Below are 24,491 nucleotides of genomic sequence, written 5' to 3' on the forward strand. Positions count from 1 at the left end.
CCGCGGGGAGGGGCTATGGTGGGGCCCTGCCCCTCACCCACCGCCCCCCTCTCCCCAGACCCCTGGGCGGTCAGTCTGACCCCGGGCGTGGAGGTGCTTTCTGGCGCTCGCCCCTGTGCCCACACGGGACTTCAAAGGGACCTGCTCCTCCCCCCCAGCCCCCGCACGCCCGCTTCCCCAGTCCCTGCACAAACCCCCACTTTCCAGGGACCCAGCAGGTGCCCGCCCTGCAGAGGGAGCCCTGGGGGCCTCCGCCCCCCCCTTCCCGGGCAGCCGAGGGGCGCCAGGCCGAGCTCGGCCCCCATGAGACTTGGTGCAGAGACCGAGCGTCCACCCGCGCCCCGTTGCCCCTCTTGTCCCTCGGTGTCCTGGCGTCGCGGCCACACCCGGTCGGTGGTCAGCGCCGCGGGCAAAGGAGCCGCGGGGGGCGGGGGGAGCACGCGCTCAAGGGGGGCTCAGCCTGGGCCACACGTTCTCTGCGCAGGGAGTGGACCCACCCCTGGGAGCTCCCCTGTGTGCGCCAAGCCCGCGTCCCTGGGTGGGCAGGACCCCGAGTGGGCGAGGTTAGAGGGGCCCCCCCAACCTGTGCGCCCGGGACTGGCCCCGGCCCCGCGGGGCTCCCGGGACAGAGCTGGGGGGCGGGAACGGGAAGGGGGCACGCAGCTCCGGAGCAGGCGGACCCCAAGCCGGTTAGACGCGCCCCGTCCCGCCTGAGCCGCAGGCAGCGAGTGGCCGCAACACTCTCCCGGCGGCGGGCGCTGCCCTGTGGGAAAGAGCGTCTTTCACTGACTTGGGGTCAACCTGGGACGGCACAGGAAGCCTCTCCCCAGGCTGGGCCGCCCTGGGGGGGCCCCCCACCGCTGCTGAGTCATCTGGTGCCGCCCCCTTCAGGCCTCCTGTCTGTTGGCCGCTCCGCGCCCACGTGCTCTCCCCGGGGTGCCCTCCCCAGCCCCATGCGCCCTCCCCGTGTGGTCTCCCCGGTGTGGTGTCCCCATCTGCTCCCCCCAGGGTGCTCCCCCCGTGTGGTCTCCCCGCGTGCTCTCCCCGTGGGCTCTCCCCGTGGGCTCCCCCCGTGGGCTCCCCCCGTGTGCGCTCCCGACGGAACATTGACGTGAGTCAGAGCTCCTCTCCAGAGCTCCCGGGTCCCTCTGCTGTGGCTCTGCAGGCCAGTGCCAGCCCCTCAGGGGCGGAGGCTGCACCCCGGAGTCTGGCCCCTCCCTGGCCCGCGTCCAGCCGCGGCATCTCTGACGCCGCCGGCGGGGAACCAGCCCGGGTCTCCGTGCCCTTGGCTGCCAGCCTGGCTTGTTCTGAGTTACTTGACGCCTGACGCCCCAAACCACAGCCTCGGCAGCGAGCCCCGCCCACCCTGCGGAGGCCCAGGCCCGGTGTGAGCAGGCGGGCTGGGGCCCGGGGGGCAGGCACCCAGAAACCAGCCCAGGCCTGTGCACCCCCAGCAGCCTCGGCCCGCTCCTCCCTGCCCCGAAATCTCACCCCATCTCTGATTCCAAGGACCCCAAGCCTGAAGGCCCCTCAGCACTCCAGGGGCCACTCGGCCTGGTGACCTGTTAAACCCACCCAGCAGGACTTCCCAAGGATGCTAAGTGGGGGACACGGTGGGGGGAGATGTGGGGACGGCAGGGGGTGTGGGGACACCAGAGGGGACACAGGGCACGTGGACTGCTGCCCACTCCCACCTCAGTGCAGGTTTAAGTGTCATTTGTGTCTCCTTTTGCCCCTCCTCTCCCACGTGGCCACGTCGAGGAAAGGGCCCTCTGCTGTCCTCAGCATTCGCCCGCAGCGTTATCCACGGCAGCTCCAAATTCGGGGAAGTTACGGTGTTTCATGTTTCTAACTAGGGGCACCGCCTGGTGGTGCTGATGAAACCCCAGCAGGAAGCCCCAGGCTCACAGAGGCCAGGCGGCCAGGGCTCCCTGGGGTGCAGGAGCCCCGCTCGGGTCCCACCCACTGCTCAGCCCTGTGGCGCTCCGGGCCCTGGGGCTCCGTGACGCTCCGCTGACCCAGCTGACCAGCTGTGAGGGTGGCCGCCCAGAGGGGGCCCAGCCTGGCTCCTGCCTCAGGGGGACCCGCCACCACGCCCCCAGGCCCCTTCTGACTGCCCCACAGTAGCGTGGACACCGGTCAGCGCAGGGGTGGACTCAGGCTGGGCTCCAGACAGGCCTGGGGACTGGGCCTGAAGGGCTGAGCCCCGCGGCCCCAGGGGCGGCCCTGCTCGTGGACAGGCACCGTCGCCGGCCTGGACACCAGAAAAAGTTGGACAAAGTTGCCAAACCAAGGCAGGTTCTGGTGAAGACAGCCAGGGACACCGGCCAGGACTCACAGGCCCGGCCCACAGCGGGCACTGCCCCGCGGGGGGCTGCGGGAGGGGGTGTCTCCTGGGTGTGGTGCTCCCTGCCAGCGCCGCCCCCAGCCGTCCTCCCGCGGCTCTGCCCGCCCTCAGGCCAGCCTGGGCCAGCGCCCTACCCGCCTCTCAGCTTCTGGATGGTGGGGCCTCATGCCCTGGCCGCTGGCCGCCAAGGGCTCCCCGGGCCAAGAAGGGAGGGGCCTGCCCAGCGGGGAGCAGTGAGGGGTGGGGCTCAACAGCTGAGCCTCCGGTGTCCTGCAGTCAGGCCGGAGGTCTACCCGCAGGGGGAGGCGGCAGAGCCCCGCCCAAGGCCATGTGGCCTGTGGCTCCCGCCCACCAGGTGTCTGCAGCGGCCTGAGTGAGGCCGAGAAAGGTGCGGCCTGGGGGCGGGGCGGGAGCAGAGGCCGGACCGGCCAGGGCTCGCTGGGCACGCGCTGGTTCTGGAACCGGTGGCCACTCGGGGTTGTGACGAGTTGTCGCTGCAGGTGACTGAACGATGAGTCCTAGTCGCCTGCGTGGAGGGAGGCTGGAGGACAGACGGGTGCAGCCGCCCGGCCCAGCCACACCCCCCTCCTGGCCAGGGCCCCCGAGTCAGGCGCCGCAGGGCTGAGCGGAAGCCAGACCCCCGAGCGCGGGCTGGTGGGCGTCTAGAAGGACATGCGCCCGCGACCTTTCTGGCCTCTCTGCTGCGGACAGCAGCCCGCCGGGGCTTTCGGGGAGGCCCCTGCCGGGCCTGATCCCTGGTGTCCAATGCGCTGAGGGCGACCCCTCCCCCCAGCTGCACCCGCTGGCCATGGACGCCAGCCCCGTGAGCTGAGGCGGTGTCCGCCCGCGGTGGCACCGCTCCTGGCACCGGGCACCAGCCTTGCCCGCCTGGGAAAGGCCCTGCTCGCCCCCGTGTACACGTGTGCACTGGGAGTGTTGTGTGCTGCGAGTGTGCGCTGCGTGTGTGGTGTGAGTGCACGTGGCGTGTGGCGAGGGGTGCTGTGCCAGCTGGCCGGGCGCGGCGGGTGCTGGCGCTTGGGCCGTGTCTCCTCTCTCCACGCACACGGACACTTGGTACAACAGTGCGGATTTTTGTGGAAATTCCGTTTTTTCATTTTTCCCTCTGGTTCCTCTGGTAACGTGAGCAACAAACACACACAGCTGTGTCACCTGGCTCCGGCCTCCGTTTTCCAGCCCACACGTGGGGCGGGGCCCCGCGGCTGGACCGAAGCCCCCGCCAGCGCACTCAGCTCCCCCACCCCGCCCTGGCTGCGGCCGCCTCGGGGAGCCAGGGTGGGGCGCGCATCGCTGGCGCCCGTCTCTGGAAGGCATGGGGTGGGCTCTGGGGCTCCTCGGAGAGCGAGGCAGCCAAGGAGGCGAGGGACGCCTGCGGGGGCCGGGTGGGAGAGCCCGCCCCCCACCTCAGGCTGGCCCCCCGGGAAGGTGGGGGTAGCCCCGGATGGGGGGGGCCCGGAGCAGGGCTTCGCCAGTTCTGGTTTTGCTGACTCGCTCTGTTTTGCGCTCAGCCGGGAGTCCTGCCCAGCTCGGGCCCGGAGCTTGGGCGCTGACCACGCGCGGAAACCTCCCTGGCGCTGACACTCAGCCAGGTTTCCCCTTTGACTCACGATCCACCCGCGCTGGCCAGCGCACCCCCACCCCCCACCCCGCGCCCCATGAGCAAGGCCAGAGGCGGAGGCAGCGTCCAGGCGGGCTCGGGCCAGCTCGGCCGCAGGGCGTGGTCCCGCCGTCTTGCAGGGGAGGCCAGCGTCGCTGCGGCCTCCGAGGCCACGCAGAAGCCGAGGCGCCTTCTTCCCGCTCACGCAACAGGACAGCAAACCGCTTCAGACGCGCACGCTGCCCGCGAGCTGGCCCGCCCGGCCCCGGCCGCCGCACTCGCGACTTGGGGCCCGTCTGAGGCCCGCTCGCAGCTCACAGCAGTTTGGGGAGAGAATTTCAATTTCCATTTCTCTTTTCAAAAGCCGCGTCTAACTCCCCACCGGGAGCCCATAAAAAAGCATCTGGGCCAGACATTCCCCACCCCCCTGAAAAATGCGCTGGGCGGAAGCCAAGGGCGAGGCGGGAGAGGGGAGCTCACAGCCTTCGTGTGAGGGACCAGCTGGCCGCCGCCTGACCAGCCCCAGGCCCAGGGCCAGAGGGAGGCCGCCTGGGGGAGGGGCCGCCGGCCAGGCTCTCCCTCTGCTGCGGGCCACGGCGGCTCCTGGCCTGGGGCTGTTTGTGACCCGCACTCCTGGCAACCTCTCGCCCCTTCCAGACCCGCGCCGCTGCTGCAGGGCCACCCCCAGGAGCAATCCCTGGCCCTGACCCGCCGCCACCCAGGAAGGAAGCGGGGCGGGAGCTCAGTCCCCGGCGGGCATCTTGGCCGACGGAGCAGAGAAAAGCACCTCCCCACCTCTGGCCTGCACCCCAGTTCTTGTATGCATAAATAAATAAATCTTCAAAAAATAAAAGCACTTCATAAGATGCCACCGTTGAAGACCAGAGAGGAGGGCCCTGGGCCTGCCCCAGCAGACGCCGGGTGAGCTGTCTGGGGAACATCTGGGAAGCATAAAGCGGCCGAGGGGCGGCCCTCCCCCAGGCTCACAGGGGCTGGGCCCGGCCCCCTCCCCGCACCCACCCACCCCCACAGGGGCTACAGGGCCTCCCCTCCCCTGCTGCCTCCCTGCAAGCCCCTGGCAGGAGGACCCCCACAAGCCCCTGCACCCCAGCAGCTGCAACCACAGCCACCCCACCCCTCAAGGCAGCCTGAAGCCAGGCGAGCCCGGAAGGAGTGGGGGGCTGCAGGGAGGGGTCACACACAGAAGCAGCCCGGAGTGCCTAGAGCACCCCCGAGGGGGACATTGCTGTGGGCGGCCCGGATCAACCCCCGGACACGGGTCGGAACCAGAGCCCAGCGCAGGCTGCGGCCAGGCAGGGGCCGCACCTCGGAGGGCTGAGGGCATGGATGGAGACGCCAAGCCCTCAAGTGCCCCCCAAATAACCTACAGGCCCAAAGCAATCCCCATCACCCCCATGCTTTCTGAGGACAGCAGCAAGCCAGCTCCCAGGTCCACATGGAAACGCAGGACCCTGAAGAGCAAAACCACCCTTGGAGGGACAGTAAAAGGGCCTGGCCAACCAAGCTGCTGCAAAGTGGCCGTGCCGGACAGTGGCCCTGGCTGGCCACAGGGCCCGAGCAGCCAAGCGCCCGTCCAGGAGCTCACGAGGTTTGGCCGAGACGCCAGGCCAGCTCCTCCGGTAACGCAGAGCCTTCGGGTCACTGCGGGCCACAGGGCCGCCCTGCTGACCCCCGAGCGTCCGCGGCCTGCTCGCCACCCTTGCTCCCTGCTGGGCTCCGCGCCGCCCCGTGCTGCCCCTGCCTTCACCTCACCTCCTGGGCGCAGCTCCCGGCCTCAGGAGGAGCGGCCCGGGCGGGGCTGTGGCAGGACGTGAGATGCTGCTGTGTTATTGGGGAGCAGGGGAGGGGCGGGGGGCAGGTGACCAGCGGTGGCGGCTTTATGGACACATGGCTGAGGGTCGGACGTGCTCTGGGCGCGGCGGCGAAGACGCCTCCCGCAAACGGGCTTCTCAGGGCCTGAGCGGGGCCGGCAGGGGGAGGAAGCAGACCCGGTTCTTGGCGCCCGGGGCGTCTCCCGCCCCCCACTCAGTGTCCTGTTCTCGGATTTGGGGCTCAGACTGAATTTTGCCAAATTTCCTGCTTCCCAGCTTAAAGTCACAGACCGTGGGGCTTCTCAGCCCCAGAACCAAGCGAGCCAGTGCCCGTAACACACGCCCCGCGGGGCGAGAGCGGTGCCGGGCAGAGGGCGGGCGGGAGGGCGGGCGTTGGTCGCCAGGTGTCCCGCGCTGCTTCTCTGCGCAGCCCTGACCAGCCCCGCCAGGCCACGTGGATGTGCGGCGAGGGCTGCCCCTGGGCCTCCTCCAGGCACCCCTGCACCGCGAGGCCCTGGCAGCCCCTCCCTCCTCGCAGATTCTGACCCCCCTGCTTGCCCACCGCTGCACCCCCACCTGCTGGGCGGCTTCCCCCCCTCCCGACCACCACGGGTGACACCGAGAGCAGAGAATGGGCTGTTCCCGCCTCCGCGTTTCCAAATCCTAATTCCTGGAAGGACCTGGGGGGATGGAGGCCCGGGAAAGGCCGCCCAGCAGGGAAGCAGCTGGCTGGCGGGCGAGTGCCCAGGGCAGGCCCGCCCAGGCCCCGGGGCCAGCCAGAGCCGGGAGGGAGCGCCCCTGGGTCTCCGGCCGGTCAGAGGACGCAAGGTGAGCGCTGGGCCCTGGCGCCCTGGGCGCTCCGAAGGGGGGTCAGAAACGCCCAGTGGCAGGGACTCAGCTGAGACGCTGGGGGAGGCTGCAGCCCCAGGCGAGTCCCAGGAAACGCGGAACACATTGTGCCGCCCCTAGACCGGCGCAGCTCGGAGCAACGGCCAGACCCCCACTCGCTCGCCGCCTCTGCCGTGAGGCCCCAGTAATTGGAAACAGCCCCTGCTGTGACTCAGCGGAAGCGCCGCCCCCGCCCAGGGCGCTCGAGCTGGGACAAGCTTCCTGAGGCCCGGGCCTGGCTGCCCGCCTTGCGTCGCCACATGTGCTCTCCCCCCACGGGGCTGTTCTAGAAGGCTCTGTGCCCGCACGTCCTCCACGGCCCGGGAGCGGGGCCACGGCGCCCGCCCGCCCGCCCGCCGGAGCGCAGCTACATGCACGCACTGCGGGCGCGCCTCGCCACGCACCACACACCCTCGGCGCACGCACGCCCGTCCGGAGCACACGTGTGCACAGGCATGCGCCCTGCGTAGAGCACACGGGGTGCAGGCACGCCTGCGTGCAGCTCCCCAAGCTCTCCCGGCGCTCACAGCTGCGCGACACAGGACCCAGCGCACCCAAGTGACCGCTCCGGCTCCCACCCCCAGGCCCGCCGCAGGGGCTCGCGTCGGGGCCCAGGCAGAGAACGGGCCCCTGCGAGGGCCAGCTCCCACCCCCGACACTGGACTCAGGACAAATCAGACCCTGCTCTAGGGGGTGCAGGGGGGCACAGAGGGGTGTGCATGGGGCATGGTGGGCAGTTTGTGGGGCCAGAGGCCAGATGTTGTAACCAGCCAGACTCCACACGGCCCCACACTGCTGGGGGCACAAATCGGCATCTCCAGACCCCCGTGGTGAGAGACCGCGCAGAGGCCGGGCCGAGGCCTCTGTGGGTGACCGGCGGCCTGCGTGGGGACTGGGGGCCCTGGGAACTGGGGTTCCTCCGGTGGCCTGGCTCACCACCTTGGGACGCCCCCCCACGGATGCCTCGCTGGCCAGCAAGGCATGGCTGTGCCCACCCCAGGGTGCAACGAGCGGCCAGAGACGCCCAGGCTGGGGTGGGAAGGAGAGCGTCTCAGACCCCTGCCCACCAGGCCCCGGCCCCGACAGCCGCTCCCAGAGCCTCCCGCCTCAGCCTCGGGGAGCTGCTCGCTGGCACGAGGGGCTGACCCAGCGCCAGGCAGGCGGCCGCGCGGACGGAGCAGCACAGGGGCCCTCGGGCAAGTGGACGTGGCCGGGGCTGGAGCAGGGCAGGGCCGGGGCCGGGTAGGATCACGCACCGGCCGCCCGCCCCTGCCCCGCTTGTCCTCCTGGGCGCTGTCGGGGCGGGAGAAGCCCAGGGACCACGGCTCCCGCCCACCTCACCCCGTCACACATCCACGCATCTCCCCGGCGGGTAGACTGAGGCAAGGAAGCAGAAGCCACTGGCGGCAGGATGCACAGCAGAGCGGGAGTCCCGGAATCCAGGGGGGCTGAAAGGGGGCTGAGGCGGTTGACGGCCCAGGAGGCAGGGGGGCGTGTCCCACCGTGCCCTTGGCCCTGGCCGGCTCAACTGGACTCCCGGGGGCTTGGCCAGGAGAGGCCCCCCACCCCTGCAGGCAGAGAGACTGGGGCTAGGCATGGGGGCAGGGAGAGCGGGGCCTTCACCCAGGCGGGGCCTCAGGAGGGACGGGCCTCAGGCCGTGTCCATGGGCGCCTCAGAGATCGGGGAGAAGGTGCCCTCAGAGCCAGGTGTCCCCCGTGGCCGCATGACACTGGCCCTAGCAACACCGTCACCATGTGCAGCGCCGGAGGGGACACCGGGAGGCAGCCTTCGGCCATTGGAGAGGGCCCGCCCTCCCGCGCCAGCCCCAGGCTGCAGGGGGTACTCAGCTGCCCCTCGGCCCGGTGTCCTGCTCACGGGAATAGATGAGGCGGCGTTAGCCCAGACCGCGCCTGGGGCCCGGCTCTCTGGAAGCTGCTGCCCACGGCCCCCTGAACACGGTGGCAGGACCCGCCCCTGCCCCTCCGCCCCGGCTCCAGGCTGCCAACCCTCCAACAAGCCGGCTCTGTCCAGGGCTGGGTAGGTCAGGCGGCTGAAGGGCTCCTTCCTGCCAGAGAGTGGCTCCATCAAAGGGAAGGCCTCGCTATGGCTGGCGTCCCAGCCCTCTAGGGCCAGCATCGGGGGGCACACCCTGGGGCCGCCCTTCCTGTCGCAGGGAGTGGCAGCAGGACTGGCAGTCCTGGCCCTGCGGGAAGGGGTGGGTGTCCCCAGAGTGCCCTGGGGTGCCCCCCGCTCCCAAGGAACAGCCCACGCGTGATGCTCAGCTGCAGGAGCTGCTCCCAGCCCCATCCCCGCCCAGGAGCTGCGTCCAGCCTGACCTGGACCTCAGAGCCGGTCCTGGGGCTAGGTTGACTCCAGGCCAGGGTGGGCCCAGGCCTTGCTCCCTGGTTCTGGAGCAGGAGCCGGGCCCTAATGTGATGGCACCCCCGCCCCCGGTGCTCTGCCCGGCCCCCGTGGGTGCTGTGGCCACCTCTGCCCCTACCTGGACTCCTTGTGGAAGGGATGGATGCCGTCGCCATCCATGCACCCAGAGGCTGCGCCTCCTGTGGCCGCTCACAGCATCCTGAGGAGAGGGGGCCGGGGCCTCGGGGATGCCGACCTCTGCTGCTGATCACGGAGCCTGGGGCAGGCGCTCACAGGCTTGATGAGAGAGCAGAGGTTGGTCGCGTGGGGACCAGTCACCGGCTGGGAGTTACTCCTCAACTTCACTGGCAAGTGGGAGGCGCACGGCTAATAAAGAAGGGTGAGGTTCATCAGAAATGGGGTTTCAGGTCATTAAATGCACTTTCAGTCTCGTGTCAGCCAATGGCAAGTCTTCCTTTCCTTTCCAGTGGGACCCCTGGGTGTGCTTCCTGGCTCAGCCATACTCAGTCTCACGTGGTGTCAGCCGGCGCCATGACTCCACGGCACCAGACCCTTGGGACAAGCCAGCAGCACCCACGGGGCAGCCGGGCCAGCACAGGTGCTGCAAAGGGAGGGCCGGAGCTTGCCCCTCGGCTAGGGCAGCGTCGCTGGGCCCAGGGGAGTCCTGGGGTGATGTGCAACCTGTCCCATTTGCTGTGGCCCCACGACCCTGACCAGCATGATCCTGGACAGCCAGTCTCCCCAGCAGACTGGCCTTCAGCCCAGGCAGACAGACAGACCCAGGGAGTTGGGCTGAGCTGTGCCAACACTGAAGCAGGAAGCAACAACGAGAGGAGAGATAAACCAACAAGGCGAAAGCGGACTCAGAAAAGCCACTACGCTGGATAAACTGGAGATACGCAGCTATTTAAGAAAGGGAAGTCACAGATTATCATCAGACACGAAAGAGGGGACATTACTACAGTCCCAACAGACACCAAGGCCAGTCAGGGCACAGGGCCATCAGCTTTGTGCCCGCAAACGCAGGCACCCCCATGAAATAAACAAAGTCCCTACAGTGGAGAAACTGCCCAAGCTGTCAGGCAGGAATGGTCCTGCACTTACTGCGGACGTCGAGGGCTGCACTGGAGAATTCTACCAAACACCAACCCCACACAGGTCCCACGTGATTTTGAGTGGGATTATCCTCATCCCCCGAGGACCTGGCACCAAAACCAGATAAAGGAGAAGAAAGACCCAGACCACACCCTTGGGGACAGACACAAAGACCCTTAAGGACAATCACTTGACCCCACCGACTTATAAAAAGATGGCACACCAGGTCTATCCTCAACATGCTATGTTGGTCCAAGAGTTGTTTTATTTTTAAGATGTATTTATTTATGCATACAAGAGCTGGGGTACAGGCCAGAGGTGCGGGGGTGAGAGGATTCACCAGACAGAGGAGGAAAACAGGCAGATCCACTGAGACACACTGCTGAGGGGAGCGGCGGGAAGACAGGAGAGGTCTGCTGCGCCATGTGGGTAGCTCCCTGGCTGGCCGGGGCTTGAACTCGTGTTGTAGTGGCTGCGACCGCTTCACAGCGCTGTGTTTAACCCCTTGCGCCACCAGGAAGGCCCTCCAAGAGTTTCTAAAATTAAACAATATACCACGTTAGCAGGATAAGAGGTGAGGAACCATTTGCTCTCAATAAATGCAGGCAACGTACCTAGTAAAAGACGCCTGCTTATTAAAGCTCCCTGAGAATCCAGACGGAAACTCTCAACCTAAGGGAGGGCGTCCTCATGCCCACCACCCAGGCCCTCCCGCTGGCCATATCCAAACGCCAGGCGGAGGCTTGCTTTCTGAGGGCAGGCACACAGCCCCCCGGCCTCCAGCTCCCCTGAGCTTTGACACATACTGAAGGTTTAAGAAGCACACAGAGGTGAGACGAGAGCTAAGGGCATCTAGGGCAGAGAGTAGAACTGCAGTCACCGCCCTGGGACTGCACTGAGAGCCTCCGCAGAGTGGGGGGCTGGGGGCTGCAGGAGCCCAGGGAACACAGCGGCAGGGGTTGCGGGGTGGCGGGCCAGGACCTCTGGAAACACACCCCCCCTTAAAAGCAGTGAAATTCCTGGCAGAGTTATCAAATTTGATTTTCCAGAGCTCTGGAGGCGAACCGGTGTGTCTCGCAGGCCCCGCCTGGGGGTGCGAGGGGCTGGAGAGCTGCCCGAGCGAGGGTGGCTTTGGGACGGGCAGGAGGGGTGGGGACCCGTCGGGAGAGGGGTGCGCTCGGCGGGGCCTGTCTCTGCTGCTGGGAGCCGAGCCCAGGCCGCCTGCCCGGGGCGCCCGGAGGAGGGTGGGGACCCCTCACACAGCCTGTGCCAAGTCCCCAAGGCCCCTCCCGCACCCCAGAGAGTGAGGGACCCCGGGTGCCCCAGGGCCCCCCAGCGCAGCATGTGTAGGGGAGTTTGAGCACGTGGGGTACGAAAGGGGAGGTGCCGTGGCGCAGTCACGCCCCATCACCCCCCATCACCCCCATCCCTGCGGCGCACCCCGGGACCCGGGAGGGGCTCGGCTCCCCCACACCCGGGCGGGGAGGGCGGCGCGGGCGCTCGCAGCTGGGGAACCCTCGGCCCCTCCGCCCCGCGCCCGGCCATCGGCGGGGCCGCAGCGCCCCCCGGCGGCCGCGCGTTGGGGCGCGGGGGGCGGGTATAAGGGCCGGGCCGGGCCGCCCCGCCCTGCGCGCCGCCCGCAGCCCCAGACGGTCCGGTCCGCGGTCAGGTAAGCGCCGCCGCTGTCGGGGTGCGGGCGGCGGAGCGCGGGGCCTCGGGGACCGTGCCGCGGGGGTGCCCGCCCGGCTCCATCCCCAGGGCCCGGGAGGGGCGGCGGGGCGCGGGGGCGCCCCCGCTCACGGCCGCGGGCAGAGCTCTGGGGGCCCCTCTTCGGGCGGGTGCTGGACCCCGCCGCGCCGCGCCCTCCGGGACAGAGCCCCAGCCCGGCCCTCGCCGTCACCCCGGGCCCCCAGACGACCGAGGGCTGGGGGAGCAGCCGGACGGGGCGGGCTGGGCGGCTCGGGCTCCAGGGGCGCATGGGGGTGCTGCTCCCCGAAGAAGGAGCGGCCTGGGCGCTCCCGCCGCGCAGGCGGCGCCCCCCGCCCTTCCCCGGCCCCGGCCCGCCAGGACTCGGGGCTGAGTCACCCGCTTGGAAAGAGGCGCGAGGTCTGGGGGGCCGCGGCGGGGGCTCCTGGGACGCCAGCGGCTCCCACACCCTGGGGCTGCCCGGCCAGCGCCTGGAGGCGAAGGATCTGGCAGGCGCGGCTGGCGGGTCTGGTCAGCGAACCCCCAAAAAGGCTTTGCAGGGCCTGGGCCTGGGCCCGAGGCGGGCGCCGGCCGGGGAGGCTGAAGCTGCCCCCTCCAGCCTGCCCCCCACCGCCTGGCCCCCCCAGCCTGGCCCCCCAGCCTGCCCCCCTGAGCCTGCCCCCCCAGCCTGGCCCCCCCAGCCTGCCCCCTGAGCCTGCCCCCCAGCCTGGCCCCCCAGCCTGGCCCCCCCAGCCTGGCCCCCCCAGCCTGCCCCCTGAGCCTGCCCCCCCAGCCTGCCCCCTCCAGCCTGGCCCCCCCAGCCTGCCCCCCCAGCCTGCCCTCTGAGCCTGCCCCCCCAGCCTGCCCCCTCCAGCCTGGCCCCCCCAGCCTGCCCCCTCCAGCCTGGCCCCTCCAGCCTGGCCCCCCCAGCCTGCCCTCTGAGCCTGCCCCCCTGAGGCTGCACCCCCAGCCCAGCCTGCCCCCCCCAGCGTGTCCCCCTGAGCCTGCCCCCCCAAGCCTGGACCCCTTTGGCAGAGGAGTGGGCGCTGCCGGCGACGTGACCCTGGGGCGGGAGGGGCCCCCGCAGTCCAGACACCGTGCCCCTCCCCGCGGCGGGGGCGCCCGGCAGAAGGAGGCGCGGGCCGGGGTGCGGGACCCTCCTCGCGGCTGTGCCCCGGCCCCGCCTCCAGGCCACCCCCCCCCCCCCCCGCAGAGCCCGAACCCCAAACCCTTTGCTCCTCCCCTCGAGCCTGGCCGCGCTCCTTGGTGCAAAGAGGGGCGTCTGCTGGGGAGCCCCTGCCGCAGCAGGCGGGGCGGGCGGGTGAGCAGTTCCTGGCGCCTCCGCCTGGGGCCCCAGGCCCGTCGGGGGGACCCGACCCCCATCCGCGTCCCGGGGGAGGCGGCGCCTGCGGCCGGCCTGGCTCCGCCCCCAGCCTGGACCCCCGCGCCGGCCCCGACCGGCCTCCCGGCGCCTCCCGGGCCCTCGCAGGCGCCCCCCCTCCGGGCCCTCGCAGGCGCCCCCCGTCCGGGCCCTCGCAGGCGCCCCCCTCCGCGCAGCCGGGGCTCCCGGGCGCCCTCGGTGGGCCGCCCCTCGGGCTCGGGGCTTTCATCGTGGAAACTGAGGTCCCGCTGGGCGCTCCTGCCCCGCGCCCCCCCCCCCCCCCCCGCCCGCCTGGAGCCGCCCGGTGGCCGCGGTGCCCGCCGCGCTTTCCCTGTCTCGGCCAAGTGATACCCCGGGGCGCGCGACCCCGGCCGGGGTGCCGCGCCCGCCTCTGCCGTGTCCAGACACCCCCGTGTCCCGGGGCTCAGAGCTGCGGCCCTGCGGGGCGGAGGTGGCCCTCCCGTGGCCTGGGCCGCTCCCCGTCGTGTCCAGGCCTCCTCAGGGCCAGGTGCGCCGCTCACCCAGCTCCGCAGTGACGTCCAGCCAAGCCTTTGTTTTTTAATTTAATTTATATATTTTTTTACATTTTTCATTTTTGCACAGAGTGTGCATTTTCATCTTGGCAGAGTCCCCGTGCAATTCCCACCCCCTCGTTTTAACCCTAATCCCTCCCCCCCCCAGTGTGTCTGTAGTTGCTTGCTGGTTTTGATCTTTACTTTATTATAATTAGTCTTTTTCCTGGTCCCTTATTTAGGTTTTCTAGATTCTGCTATGAGTGAGACCATCCGGTATTTTTCTTTCTCTTTCTGGCTTATTTCGCTGAGCATGATCCCTTCCAGCGCCATCCATGTTGCTGCAAATTGCATGTGTTTATCTTTTTTGAATGCTGAGTAATATTCCATGGTATATATGTACCACATCTTCTTGATCCAGTCATCTATTTTGGGGCATTTGGGCTGTTTCCAAAGCTTAGCTATTGTAAACAGTGCTGCTATAAACATAGGGGTGCAGGTGCTCTTTGGAATGGATGTTTCTGTGTCCTTTGGGTCAATCCCTAGGAGTGGAATTGCTGGATCCTGTGGAAGCTCCATGTTTAGTAGGTCCAGAAATCTCCACACAGCTCTCCACAGTGGCTGGACCCGTTTGCACTCCCACCAGCAGTGCAGGAGGGTTCCTTTTCCTCCACACCCTCGCCAACATTTGTTGTTGCTATTTTGTTTGATGTGTGCCATTCTCACTGGTGTGAGGTGGTATCTCAGTGAGGTTTTAATTTGCATTTCCCTGATGATCAGGGATGTTGAACATTTTTTCATAGGTCTGTTGGCCATTTGCTTTTCCTCTTTGGAGAAATGTCTTTTAAGTTCTTCTGCCCATTTCTTGCTTATTTTGGATTGTTTGTTTTTGTTGGATTGTTTATTTTTTATTTTGTTTATTTTGTTTTTCTTGCGCCGTGTGAATTCTTTGTATGTCTTTGTGATCAGTCCCCTATCAGTTGACTGGAGTGCAAAGATTTTTACCCACGCAGTGGGGCATCTCTCTGTTTTGGTTAATGTCTCTTTTGCTGTGCAGAAGCTTTTCAGTTTGATGTAATCCCTGGGGCTTATCTTTTCCTTGACTTTCTTTGCTTTCGGTGATGAGTCTTTAAAGATGTTCTTGCGATTTTAACATATTGTCTTGTAGTGTTTTACCTTTATTTTCTTCTATATATCTTATGGTTTCAGGTTTTATGTCCAGTTCTTTTACCCATTTTGAGTTGATTTTTGTGCATGGTGAAAGGTAGTAATTACTTATTTAATAAATCTATAAATCATTTTGGGTAGTGTTGACATATTAATATTAAATGTTCCCATACATGGTCATGATATGTCTTTCCATTTATTTATGTCTTTTAAAATTTCTCTCAGAATTTCAATAGCTCTCAGTAAATAAGTTACCTCCTTGGTAAAGGTAATTCCTAATTATTTTATTCTTTGTGATGTTAATGCAAAGGGAAGTATTTTTTATTTTCCCTTTTGGATTGTCCCTGATATGTGTGTAGATTGTTGATGATTTGTGCGTCACTGACTTTTGGGTGTTGACTTTGAGCCCTGCTATTTTGTTGAATTTGTTTATTTTTAAAGTTTCTTTTTGTTGAATCTTTAATTTTCCACATATAAGATCATATTATCTATGAACAGAGAGAATTTTACTTCTTTCCAATATCTATATATTGACTTTTTCCTGCCTGATTATTCCTTTTTAGGACTATGGTGAACAGAAGTGGCAAAATTGAACATCTTTGCCTTGGCTTATACCTTAAAAGAAAATGTTCTCGTCTCTCACTATTATGATGGTTACTGTAGGGTGTTCATATTTGGCTTATATCTCATTGGGGTAGTTTCTCTCTATTACTAGTTTTTTAGTGTGTTTATCATGAAAGAGGGTTGAATTTTATCAAAAGGCTTTTCGGCATCAGTTGAGATGATCATGTGGGTTTTCCCTTATTCTATTTATGTGATAGTAAGGTTGATGGATTTTCATGTGTTGAACCACCTTTGTATTCCAGAAAATTAATCCCACTTGTTTAATCCTTTTTTTAAAATTTTTTTTAAAAAATCTTTTTTTTTTTTTTAAGATTTATTTATTTATTTATTTATACAAGCACTGGGTACCGTCAGAAGCGCGGGAGGGTGAGAGAATTCACCAGAGCCAGAGCGGGGAGCAGAGCAGGCAGAAGGACCGAAGTACACTGCTGAGGGGAGCAGCGGGCGGCAGGAGAGGTCTGCGCGCCATGGGGGACCCTCCTCCTGTGGCCGGGGAGCAGCCGGGGATCGAACCGGCTCTGCAGAAGCCGCGGGCAGCTTCGCAACCCAGCGCTCAACCGCTGCGCCACCGGGGAGGCCCTGTTTAATCCTTTTAATATTATGTTTGCTGATGTTATGTTAAGGATTTTTGCATCAATATTTGCAAGGAATAGTGGCCTGTGGTTTTCTTTTTCCGTAGTCTCTTTGTCTGGCTTTGGTGTCAGGTATCAGCTGACCTCACAGAGTGAGGTAGGAGGTTTTCTCTACTATTTTTTTTTTTTTAAGTTTGAGAAGTAGGGTGTTAGTTATATAAATGTTTGGTAGAATTCACCAGTGAAGTGATAATGTGCGGGGGTTTACTTTTTCAAGTGATAGGGGAGGGAGGGAATACCACACAATCTAGGAATCCCAGGACATTTTAATTACCGATTCAGTCTTATTACTAGTTATAGATTTATTCGCAATTTCTATTTCTTCATAGTTTGGCCTTGGTAAGTTTGTAATTTTAGAAACTTATCCATTTCATCTAAGTTCTCTGACTTGTTTGCATATAATTGTTCATAGAACCCTATTATAATCCTTTTCATTTCTGTAGAAAAGTAGTGATAGCCCCACTTTCATTTCTGATTGCAGCAGTTTAGATCTTGTTTCTTTTTCTCTTAGTCCCCCTAGCTAAATGCTTCTTGGGATTTGCTGATCTTTTCAAAGACCTAGTTTTTGGTTTCATTGTTTTTCTATTCTCTGTTTAACTCGGCTCTGTTTTTTATTATTTCCTTCCTCTGCTGGTTTTAGGTTTAGTTTGTTCTTCTTATTCTAGTTCCTTAACTTGTAAAGTTAGTTAGTTTGTTGGTTTTAAATCTTTCTTGTTTGCTTCCGCTCTATATTTCCACCGCTTTCACTATGCCCGTAAGTTTTGGTAGTTTGTACTTTCATTTTCATTAATCTCTGAGTATTTTCTAATTTCCCTTCTTTCATCAATTGGTTGTTTAAAAGTGAGTCGTTTAATTCCCACAGTTTTGTGACTTTTCCAGTTGTCCTGTTACTGTTGAGGATCACGGTGTGACTGGAATAACAGTAGGACTGTCTGCGATACTGATACCTTCTAAAATCATGACTCATTGAATGGTATTTTCTTGTAAAATCTACCGAGATTGACATTTCCCTCCTTCGCTGGCTGAAGAAACTTCCAGGGAATCTAAAGGACTGTCACCTTTACCCCAATTTGCTCTTCTCCTTCTGTGAGTCAGACATTGAATAGGAGGCATTCCAAAGCAACTTCATATATGGGGAAATTAGAGCCACAGAACATTCCCAGGAGAAGGGACAGGCTTGGAAAAGACCTGGGACAACCCAAGTTTATCTCAAGCTCACCCTTGGCACAGAGACAGCCTCCAGCAACCAAAAACACAAAAACAAATCACAGCAAACCATGCGGAGGAAATAATCAGATTTCCATAGCACCCTAGCATTAGATTCAGTGCCCGTTTTTCAAAAACAACAAAAATATAGCAAGACTTATATAAAGGAACGAGAAAGTATATGCTATTCAATGGAAAAAATATAAACCAATACAAACTGTCACTGAGAAAGACCTGACGATTAATTTACTAGACAAATGCTTTAAAACAACCATCTTAAGTTGCTTAAAGAACTCAAGGAAGGCCTGGCGAAAGTCGATCAAACTATGTATGAACAAAATATCAACAGAGCTAGAAAGCCTAAATGGCTTCCAAAAAAATGAACTTAATGAAACTGAAAAGTACAATAATAAAACTCATTAAAGGGGTTCAAAGGCAGACTTGAGCAGAAAGAAGAGATAATTAGCAAAGTCAACACCAGGACAATGAAGGGCCTTTGAGATACCGTCAAGCAGAGCACGTTCCTGTTACAGGACTTCCAGAAGGAGCAGAGAGAGAAAGGGGAAAAGGAAATATTTGAAGAAATAATGTTCAAAACATCCCAAATTTGATGAATGACATGAATATAAACATCCAAGAAGTTCAGTGAACGCCAAGGGGGATGAACGCAGAGACTCACACCAAAACACATTCTAACCAGACAATCAAAAGGCAGAATTTCACTTTTTTTTTAAAGATTTATTTATTTATTTATACAAGCACTGGGCACAGTCAGAAGCGCAGGAGGGTGAGAGGATTCACCAGAGCCAGAGCGGGGAGCAGAGCAGGCAGAAGGACCGAAGGACACTGCTGCGGGGAGCAGCGGGCGGCAGGAGGGGTCTGCGCGCCATGCGGGACCCTCCTCCGGTGGCCGGGGAGCAGCCGGGGATCGAACCGGCGCTGCAGAGGCTGCGGGCAGCTTCGCAACCCAGCGCTCAACCGCTGCGCCACCGGGGAGGCCCTGAAAGAACAGAGTTTTTGTATATTATTGAAGAAAGTGTCATTTCAAATTAGTGTTATAACTTTAGGATGTCAGATGTAATCCCCAGGGCAACCACAAAGGCAATAAAGAATACACAAAAAGAAACAAGAGATACAAATGTTTTGCTACAAAAATCAGCCAAACAGGGAAGACAGTAATGCGGGAATTAAGGAACAAAAAACCACAAAGTATGTAGAAAACAGAGCAAAATGACACGTTAGTGCTTCCTTATCAGGAATCACTTTAAATGTAAATGGATTAAACGCTCCAGTCCAAAGGCAAGTTGACAGAACACATTAAAGCCAAACAAAACAGGGGCCTCCCCTGGTGGCCCAGCGGTTGAGCGCTGGGCTGTGAGGCTGCCCGCAGCCTCTGCAGCGCTGGTTCGATCCCCAGCCACCCAGCCGCCGGGCGAGGGTCCCACAAACAAACAAACAAACAAAACAAAAGCCATGACCCAACTGTACACTATCTATGTGAGATCCACTTTAGATCCAGACATACAAATGGGTTGAAAGTGAAGTTATCCCATGCGAGTACTAACCACACGAGTGCAAGGGCTACTATGCCCCCTAATTCACCAGGGACCTGACGTTTGTACGCGGGTATCTGCACATTTGTACAAAGTGAAATTGTCCAGGTTCTTACAAGGTATATGACCCCTACTTTAGTTTTTATGTAAAATAGAATATTAGTTGTTGATTTGAAATTTATATCCTTTATAATGTTGATCCTACTTGTAAATGTCTTAGGAAGTTTTTTTCTTACTGCCTTTTTCACTCAGAAATGGGTGTTGGGGCTCTGTTAGAGCAGTTACATGGTTTTCTCTGTTTATATTAATATGGGGCCTAGTCTTGTGGTTTTCTTTTTTTTTTTTTTAAGATTTATTTATTTATTTTTATACAAGAACTGGGGTACAAGCCAGATGCGCAGGAGGGTGAGAGGATTCACCAGAGACAGAGCGGGGAGCAGAACAGGCAGACTGACGAAATACACTGCTGAGGGGAGCAGCGGGCAGCAGGAGGGGTCTGCTGTGCCATGTGGGTAGCTCCCTGGCTGGCCAGGGATCCAACTCATGCTGTGGTGGCTGCGGACAGCTTCATAGATTGTGTTTTAACCAATTGTGCTTTTTTTTTTTTTTAAGATTTATTTATTTATACAAGAGCTGGGGTATGGGCCAGATGTGTGGGAGGGTGAGAGGATTCACCAGAGCCAGAGCGGGGAGCAGAGCAGGCAGAAGGACCGAAGTCCACTGCTGAGGGGAGCAGCGGGCGGCAGGAGAGGTCTGCGCGCCATGTGGGCCCCTCGCCGGCTGGCCGGGATCGAACCGGCGCTGCAGAGGCTGCGGACAGCTTCACAGCGAGGCACTCAACTGCCTGCGCCACCAGGGGAGGCCCTGGGCCCTAGTCTTGTGTCAATGTGTTTTTAACTAACTTCATCTCAGTTCTGGTATGAGTCCCTTAATACGCTACTGGATTTTATTTTTGAATATGTTAGGATTGTTGCACCTATACTCAAAAGTAGGTCTTTCTGTGAGTTTCTTTTAGGGTTATCTTTTATCAGCTCTAGACTCAGGACACACATGTTTAAGAACGAGTGGAAAGGCAGCTTACCTCTTTACGGGGGACACGTGTTCCGTGGCAGCAAGCGGTGCGTGTGGGAACTCCCCGCGAGGCTGCGCCAGGCCTCGGGAAGGCGGTTCTGTGTCCCCCGGCAGCCCTGCGGGCTCTTCTCCTCAAAGCACCCCTCCCGGGCGCCCACAATGAGGGCAGGGAGCTGCCTTGAGGTGCTCTCAAAACAACCAACAGCAAAATCTCATTGTTGCTGCATTTCCTCATTCCTGAACATGTATATTTCTGTATTTGCGTTTTATCTTGTTTCGTTCTTGGTGACACTTGCTAAAACGTTTTTATCTTGTTGGGCTTTTCGAACAACCGAGTCTTTGACACACATGAGTATTTTTATACTTGGTTGGTTTAATCTGTCATTTCTCTCTCTCTCTTGCTTTCCTGAGATTAATTTCTTGGCCCTCGAGTCCTCGACGGCTCGCCCACCGCCGCGCTGATTTTTATTTAATGACTTAAAGCATTTACTAACACGGGCGACGCCCTGTCCCCCGAGTCCAGCCTTGGCCAGTCGCACTGTCTCCCGCGGGTGACCGTCGCCCACCGCCCCCGGGGCGGGTTCCCAGGACGGGGCTTTTAACCTGCAGGTGCTGGGGTTCTCGCCCCCGGGTCTTCTTAGCCCTGATTGGGCTCCGGCTCAGGACGCGCGGTCTGTGCACTCGCCAGTTTTTAATCATCAAGTTTTGGGGCGCTTCCTCTTGGAGAGAGTTTTGTGACACTTTCCGAGGCCGCATCTCGGGCCGGCGCGGGGCGCAAACAGGGTGGGGGGCGTCGTCCGCATCCTCGGCCGCGGCGCGTGGGCGAAACGCCATCTGGCGTCACCCAAACGTCACCCAAACGTCACCCAAACGGGCTCCGTCTTCTGACCAGTTCCGGAACGTTCATCCGGAGGTTTCAGCGGTTCTCAGGCCTCGCCGCACCGGAGCAGCGCCCCGGACACCCCCGCGGCCCGCCCGGCGCAGACGCGGGTCCCCCCTGCGCGCGGCGGAGGGGGGCGCAGACTGGGCAGCGCGCGCCTCTCTCGGGGTGCCCCGCGGCTCTGCGGTGGGGGCTGCGCGCCGGGCCCCGGGCCCGGAACACCCGACGACGGCGCCCCCCTTCCCTGCACCGCACAGCGGGTCCCCGGGCCCAGCCAGCCGGCGGCCCCCCGCCCCCCACCCCCCGCGGACCCGGGCCGGAGCGCGGCCCCCGCACCGCGTCCCCGCGGGTCCGCGAGCTCCTCTCACGCGCTGCCCCGCAGGACGCCGGGCACCGCCGCCGACATGCTGCCCCGCGGCCCCCGCGCGCTGCTGCTCTGCGCGCTGCTGGGCGTCCTCCAGGCCCAGCAGCAGGAGCTCGTCTCGCCCGGCCCCGCCGACAGAGGCAGCAGCTGCCCAGGTACCGCGCGGGCGGCGGGCGGGCGCGGGGCGCGGGGCGCGCGGGGCTGTGGCGGGCGCGGGGCGCGGGGCTGTGGCGGGCGCGGGGCTGTGGCGGGCGCGGGGGGGTGGGGTCGGGGCGCCCCGGGGGCAGCTCGCAGGCGGCTTCGCGCGCCCAGCCCCGCCCGCCCGCCCCCGCAGAGAGGGCCGACTGCCGCGTGAACGTGTACTTCGTGCTGGACACGTCGGAGAGCGTGACCATGCAGTCGCCCATCGACAGCGTGCTCTACCACATGCGCGAGTTCGCGCGGCAGCTCGTGAGCCAGCTGCAGGACGAGCTGTACCGCGGGCAGGTGGCGCTGAGCTGGCGCCAGGGCGGCCTGCACTTCTCCGACCGCGTGCGGGTCTTCAGCAAGCCCGACAGCGACCGCGCGACCTTCCTCAACCGCCTGGACACCATCTCCTCGTTCCGCCGCGGCACCTTCACGGACTGCGCGCTGGCCAACATGACGAGCGAGCTGCGGGGCCACCCCAGCGCCGTGCGCTTCGCCGTGGTCATCACCGACGGCCACGTCACCGGCAGCCCGTGCGGCGGCGTCAAGCTGCAGGCCGAGCGCGCGCGCGAGGAGGGGCTGCGCCTGTTCGCCGTGGCGCCCAACCAGCAGCTGCGCGAGCAGGGCCTGCGCGACATCGCCAGCGCCCCGCACGAGCTCTACCGCGCCGCCTACGCCGTGATGCGGCCCGACTCCCCCGCGATCGACCCGGACACCATCGACCGCATCATCAAGGTCATGGTGAGCCGCCCCCGGAGAGGCCCTCGGGCGGCGCGCGCCGGCCCTTCCCCGCCGAGGGGCGCGCTGCCCGCCGGGCTGACCGGCCTCCCTTCTCCCGCCCGCAGAAACACGAAGCCTACGCAGAGGTGAGCGCGCCGCGTGGGGCCGGAGGTGGCGCTGGGCCCCGCAGCGGGTCGGCCGGACCCCTGACCTGGGACCCAGGCTCTTCAGGCCCCGCGGCGCCGGCCTTGGGGCACCCAGGGCGCCTGCCAGGCGTCGGGCTGAGGGCCATCCTCCAGGCTGGCGAGCTCCGTCCACCGCGCACCGGGGCGGAGCGCCGCCCAGCCAGGCCAGGAGGACAGGCGGGTGGCCCGCCCGGAGTCTGACCCCGGGCCTCGACTCGGAGCGGCCTCCCCGGTGACCCAGCCCCAGCTCCCACCCAGCCTGGCTTCCCCGCTCGCCTCCTCCCAGCAGCTGCCCACAGCACACGCGGCCCACCGGGGGACACTGCCCATGCAGCTGGGCCTCCGGCCCGCCTGAGCACCGTCCCCTGGAGCCGGGGGTCCCACAAGTCTGCGCCTTCCTCCAGCCGCGCTGCCTGGGCCTGACGTCTCTGCCCCTCCCTCCCTGGGTGCCCGAGGGCAGGGCTTCCCCAGCCGTGACACGGGGCCCACCCCCCACCCTCTTGTTGCAGTGCTACAAGGTGAGCTGCCTGGAGATCCCCGGGCCGGCCGGCCCCAAGGGCTACCGCGGACAGAAGGTAAGAAGCCCCGGGGCCACCACCCTTGGCCCAGGGGGGGCTCCCCACTTCTGACCCCAAGGAACTGAAGCTGTTTCCACCGACTCCCTTTTAACTGGAGAAAACCGTGAGGAACACGCTTCACGGCCAGGACTAGCCACGAGGTGCTCCGGTCACCTCTGCGTGCTGTCCCCAAGCAGCCCAGCTGCCCATGCTCGCTCCGCCTCGTCTGAGCCCAGGGGCGGCCCCGCGCCGCCTGACCGCGGTGGGTGGGTCAGAACAGGGACCCGGGTGGGCATCCCGCAGAGGGCAGCGGAGGGAGGAGCTTCCAGATGCGACACCGAAGTGACGCTGCAGAGTCACGGCGAACAGCTCCGTCCTCCCGGCGGGATCAGAGGGCCGGCCTGGCCAGCAGGGACCAGACAGCTGGCGCCGGGCCCTCCTGCCCCCACCCCAGGCCGGGCACAGCAAGCGCCGCCCTCTCCGCCCCGGGACGAACGTCCACAGGGACAGCTTTGGCTACACAGGCAGGGCGGGGACACCGGGCCTCACCGGGGCGGTCAGTACTGCCGTGGCGAATGGGGCTGCTGTGGACAGGACGCTGACCCTGCTCGGTGGCAGGCGTCCAGGGGCCTGGGCCCTCTTTGCGCTGCAGTTAGTGTCAGCAGGCAGGGCCCACTCCCGCACGCCTAGAGCCATTCCCGGAGGCGGCCTGCAGTGTCCCCCTGGGCCAGGGTCGCCTGCCCTCGGGCGGGAATGAGGGACATCACGCCCAGGCCCGTGCCAGGCGGGAGCAGCTGCAGAGGGCTGGCCTGGCCAGGACCAGAGGGGCCCAAGTCTGGGGCAGCTGACTGGACTGGGACAGCCCCCTGCTGACCAGGAACTGCTGTCCCCCCCACCTCAGTTTACCCCTTTTGCTGTCACCTGCTTTTAGGGTGCAAAGGGCAACATGGGTGAGCCCGGAGAGCCAGGACAGAAGGGACGACAGGTGAGTGTCCTCCCCGCTGCCCACCAGCCCAGCTCCCCAGAGCTGGGGCGACATCCACGGCCTCTGCTCTTCTCCACAGGGAGACCCCGGCATCGAAGGCCCCATCGGATTCCCGGGACCCAAGGCAAGTCACCGCGCCCTCCCACCTGCCCCGGCTGGCCATGGGACAGGCCAGGGCTGCCCACCCCGTGCCCTGCCAGAGCACCTCCCCGCCCCCCAGGCCCCCCCAGACCCTCTTTCTGCCCCCCTCCCTGCCTGCCCCCCTCGGTGGCCCCGTTCCGCCCCTGACCTGCTCTGCCCCTTCGCCCGCAGGGTGTTCCTGGCTTCAAAGGAGAGAAGGTGAGCGCCCCGCCGAGCGGCCAGCCCCGCAGAGCGGCCCCATCGCGGCCCGGCTCCTCCTGGGGGTGCAGGAGTGGGCTTGGGGCCGTGTGGTCTGCAGCTCGGGCTTTTCGGCCTCCTGCTGGGTGGAGGCGGCCGTGGCCCTGCCGCTCACCCGCCTCGCTTTGCATCCACGCAGGGGGAGTTTGGAGCCGACGGGAGGAAGGTAAGCGGGCGGGAGGGCACTCGGGCGGGCACCCAGCCCCCGGCCCCTCAGGCATGGCCCCCCGGGGCTGACGGCCTC

The 24,491-nt window shown here is 63.1% G+C and overlaps 1 protein-coding gene across 1 annotated transcript in view; it reads left to right on the forward strand.

Moving 5' to 3' along the window:
• Nucleotides 1–24,491, forward strand: part of COL6A2 (collagen type VI alpha 2 chain) — a gene marked incomplete at its 5' end in the record, with an annotated part of 42,444 nt that overhangs the window by 7,904 nt on the left and 10,049 nt on the right. The window contains 8 exons of the mRNA XM_084232787.1: nucleotides 21,255–21,391; nucleotides 21,571–22,163; nucleotides 22,268–22,288; nucleotides 22,837–22,902; nucleotides 23,816–23,869; nucleotides 23,949–23,993; nucleotides 24,182–24,208; nucleotides 24,387–24,413. Coding sequence (XP_084088913.1) covers nucleotides 21,255–21,391; nucleotides 21,571–22,163; nucleotides 22,268–22,288; nucleotides 22,837–22,902; nucleotides 23,816–23,869; nucleotides 23,949–23,993; nucleotides 24,182–24,208; nucleotides 24,387–24,413 — 970 coding nt within the window. The remainder of the gene's footprint in view (nucleotides 1–21,254; nucleotides 21,392–21,570; nucleotides 22,164–22,267; nucleotides 22,289–22,836; nucleotides 22,903–23,815; nucleotides 23,870–23,948; nucleotides 23,994–24,181; nucleotides 24,209–24,386; nucleotides 24,414–24,491) is intronic.

This window comes from Talpa europaea (assembly GCF_964194135.1).
Source record: "Talpa europaea genome assembly, chromosome: 4".
Lineage (NCBI taxonomy): Eukaryota > Metazoa > Chordata > Mammalia > Eulipotyphla > Talpidae > Talpa > Talpa europaea.